This window comes from Pyxicephalus adspersus, chromosome 2 (assembly GCF_032062135.1).
Source record: "Pyxicephalus adspersus chromosome 2, UCB_Pads_2.0, whole genome shotgun sequence".
Classification (NCBI taxonomy): domain Eukaryota; kingdom Metazoa; phylum Chordata; class Amphibia; order Anura; family Pyxicephalidae; genus Pyxicephalus; species Pyxicephalus adspersus.
In genome coordinates, this window is record NC_092859.1 from 77408843 (window position 1) to 77413001 (window position 4159).

Genomic DNA, 4159 nt, shown 5'->3' on the forward strand with positions numbered 1-4159 from the left:
GCTGTATGTGTTCTGCTGGGAAGCCATCTGTAAGAAGCGGATAGACTGGTACCGTGTGTTATACAACACACAATTGTCATGTTGTGGTGTGTAGTTGTACACATGTTGTGGTGTGTAGTTGTACACATGTTGTGTGGTGTGCACAATGTGACAACATACCACTGACAGTCCTGTGTCATGCCCCCACACTTGTGCTGTCACAGGACAGAGTGATTTGCAGGGAGGACAGAGCCGAGCACAGGCAGCAGGTTCAGGGCAGCGGGTGGCATTTTTGGGTTGACTTTACCCTCCCCCCCCCCATCACACACTTCTCAGCCCCGATAGGTTCTATTGGTATTGGGTTTCTTTGAATATTAGGATGTGTACCCCCCGGTCCATAATGCCAGTCATATCTGGTTGCTATGGCAGACAATGTGCTCTGCCCAAGTATACTGGGGTGGCAGTGCCCGCTGGAGGGTAGAGATATAAGGTAAAGGTGCGGAGCCTATTCATAGTGTGCAGTGTGCTGGGCGGCCGGCCCTGGCAGCACTCCTCCCAGCCCAATACAAGCAGGTGGCAGTGCCCGCTACGAGCCGGTCTCATCCGCTGCCAGCCCTGGGCCCCGCCCCCTCGCCCTGTCTACAGTTGTTTATTCAGCGCTCGCAGTGGCACGCGCCAGGCGCACGCACTGGAACAACAAACCCCAGAGAATGGAGCCCGGGGAGAGGGGCGGGGCCAGGCAGAGCGCGTGGAGCTTGTGCCCATTGAAAAGGAGGCAGCGGCCGGGCGACCTCAGCCACTCAGTGCAGCGAGCCAGGGAACGTGCGGGACAGAACGCGGGGCTCGCCTCTCACACCGCCTCACCCGCACCGCTACAGCGCAACACGCGACACACACGAGTCTTCAGCACCGCTCAACCCAGGCATAGCCAGCCAAATGGACACCACTGCCAAGGCAGAGAGCGGCTCCAGCCAGCACTTCTTGCAGCCAGCCTGCTACTTTGCACAGAGTCTGCAGCTCAGCCCGGGTGACGGGCAGCAAGCCAATGCCAAGTCTGGGGCGAAGCAGGTCAAGAGGCAGAGATCGTCCTCTCCTGAGCTGATGAGGTGCAAGAGGAGGCTTAACTTTAGCGGTTTCGGCTACAGACTTCCTCAGCAGCAACCTGCAGCCGTGGCCAGGAGGAACGAGAGGGAAAGGAACCGGGTCAAGCTGGTCAACCTGGGCTTTGCCACCCTAAGGGAGCATGTACCCAATGGCGCTGCCAACAAGAAGATGAGCAAGGTGGAGACCCTGCGCTCCGCTGTAGAGTACATCCGAGCGCTGCAGCAACTACTGGATGAACATGACGCTGTCAGTGCGGCTTTCCAGTCCGGGGTGCTGTCACCCACCATCTCCCCCAACTATTGTCATGACATGAACTCTATGGCAGGCTCCCCTGTCTCTTCTTACTCCTCCGATGAAGGATCCTATGACCCCCTGAGTCCAGAGGAGCAAGAACTACTAGACTTCACTACCTGGTTCTGAGCAGCAGGTAAGCCCTCCAAATACTCCATATATAGAGAGAGATGGTGCTATGGAAATGTTTCAATAACCTGCCTATATGGTCTCCATAATATCTCCTACCTAGACAACCCACCATTCTGGTAGATCTAAAGAAAAGTGTACACTTTTTAGGTGTAATCAATAGTTTTGCTTGTGATGCTCCATAAAGCCATGAATGTATAACTTGCTCCTTGTCTGGAAACAATAACTGATTGCTGTCTCTTTTTTCTAATTTCAGGATTGCTGCTATGGACAGTATGAAGCACATGGGAGCGCACAAGCCTCTTGAAGAACACTAAGCACTAGATTTGCACTCCAGTGGGGTCCACAAGACAAGCAGAGACTCAGATCTGTGGGGATCAGGAGTGGAGGGGTACTCGCCGCTCAAACAAGGAAGAGCTATGATTGGCCCACAAGATCCTAAGAACAAAACGGGGCTTCCCCCATGACTCTCCATAAGTAGTTCATTTACTAACTTCTCTCCTACCGTAAGGATGATTCTGGGACTACTGGCACTATAACTTGTGGAGTTTTTCATTCAACCTATGCTGATATTCAAAGAACCCTTTAAACCCCTCTACTACTATTTTTATACCACTTTCAACGTAAAACAAATGCTTCCAATCTTTTTTTTTTTTTTATATTATAAAAATCTATGGTTCCCAGGTATTTGGGACGTATTAAGCTATTTTTGTATATAAGAGAGAGATTTATGGACTTTTTGTACAAATGTTATAAAAATGTGTATATCTTGATACATTATTATTGTAATGCTTATTACCTCTGCGTATTTAGACTTGTAGTCTATACGACAGCGATTGTCAGCTTCTGGCACCCCAGCTGTTTCTCGGGCACTTAAGGACGTGTACTCGGGGCAACAGCTGGGGAGCAGAGGTTGCCTGTCTCTGCATCTTATACATGACCTTGCAACTGCCATTTTCTATGTGGTTTTGTGAAAGGACTTTAAAGTGGGGATGGATCTCCTGCAGATGTACTTTAGCACCGACTGTGTCTTACTTTATAGAAACTTTGTTAATGTATTAATTGTGTTATTCAAAACAATGTTCACAATGAACAAAGTTTATGCAGCTATTCCCCAAACGCAAAATAGTGGTCCATTGTTTCTATGCTGACTTTTTGGAACTTTAAACCACTGCCTTTTCTTACCGTTTTTATTACAAACTTATAAAGGTCCTGCATAACAAAATGTGTTTTTTTACACAATAGTTTCATAATAAAACGTTTTATATAAAATACAATGGTCTTTATATTTTTTTTGTTTATTCCGAGTTAGACTTTTGAGTATTTTCAGGATGTAGTATAGGGAAAGCAGCGGTATATTGAGGCTGATGTATCTATTTAGAAAGAGACACAATAAAGATGGGTACCAATTGTTTGTCATCCCCTACATAAAAGGGATTCAGAGCAAAGAGATTGATTAATGGCTTTATTGTCCTTTAAATCAGCACCCGAAACTAAGCACATAAAACACTGGAAACAGAGGGCGCTCTATACCAGCAAGTGACCACTGAAGAGGTCTATTCATCCACCCCTATAGCTTCCAATATAACAGAAGATGCTTAACGAGTATATTTAATACAGGGGCAGCAGTACTGCACAAAATGCAATCAAATTCACTTAAATGTAGCTGTGTGCTTTAAACTGCTGCATTTGGTGCATTTCTGTTAATAAGTCTGTAAGGGGTTAAATATGCATTCTTTAGAATATCTATATATATTTATATATGTATATATACTATATATGTATTTATATATGTATATATATTATAGTTACAGAACATTTATAGATGTATTTGCTACATAGAAAATTTGCACTACATGAATATCACTCTTAGATCAAATTAGGTTTTGCTAGTTTTCTTTTTAATAAACCAAACTTTCACAAACCTCTCATGCTGTTTCCAAGAAATAGCTTAAACAGGAGGAGGAGGGGGGAGCTTGCCAGATCAGAGACACTGCTCTATAAGCATGTCATTCTATCCAAAAAGCGTGATCTGCCTGTAAAAGTACCCAATTACTAAGATTCAAAAAGAAATTGGTGGGCTTTTTTTTTGGCTGGGGAGCTTGTTGTCAGTTAGCAAGGACGTGACTGGAATGATAGTCCCATTTTCTTTGCCTGGATACTCAGCCCCATCCTAAATGACTTGCAAATTCAGTTTGCGTGCACCAAGCCAGGCGGAAAGCAAAGCGCAAAATGCAGCTTAGAAAGCCCAACAAAGGACACAGAGACAGCATGCCCTATACAGTTCTAAAAATCTGTCCCTGCTCTGGCAGGACATCCATTGCTTTTATTTTCATGGCTTTTCCAGGAACAGCTCCTGAATTCACTCCACACTTAACTTTTATTGATGTTTTCCTAATTTATAAAGCTGTGAATCTGACATTCAGCAACATTTTTTGGTGGAGAATTAATCACTGCTATTAAAGTCACACTGACCTGGAAGATTCTCCACCAGTGAATGTTGCTGAAATTCAGATTCACTTCTTTATAAATAACTTATAAAATTATTATTAAGCAGTTATGAAGCCGATCTTTTTTAGGTTTGCTGCTATCACTTAATGATATTTTTTTTTCTGCAGGGCATTTTAATTTTTTATTTTCTCAGTAGCATGCAAAG

General features: G+C 44.5%; 1 protein-coding gene across 1 annotated transcript; it reads left to right on the top strand.

The window, feature by feature from the left end:
• Positions 1-703: 703 nt before the first annotated feature.
• On the top strand, positions 704-2756 carry ASCL1 (achaete-scute family bHLH transcription factor 1). The gene is made up of 2 exons (XM_072398714.1): positions 704-1510; positions 1760-2756. The coding sequence occupies exon 1, from the start codon at positions 916-918 to the stop codon at positions 1501-1503; it is 588 nt and encodes a 195-aa protein (XP_072254815.1). The 5' UTR covers positions 704-915; the 3' UTR covers positions 1504-1510; positions 1760-2756.
• Positions 2757-4159: the final 1403 nt, after the last annotated feature.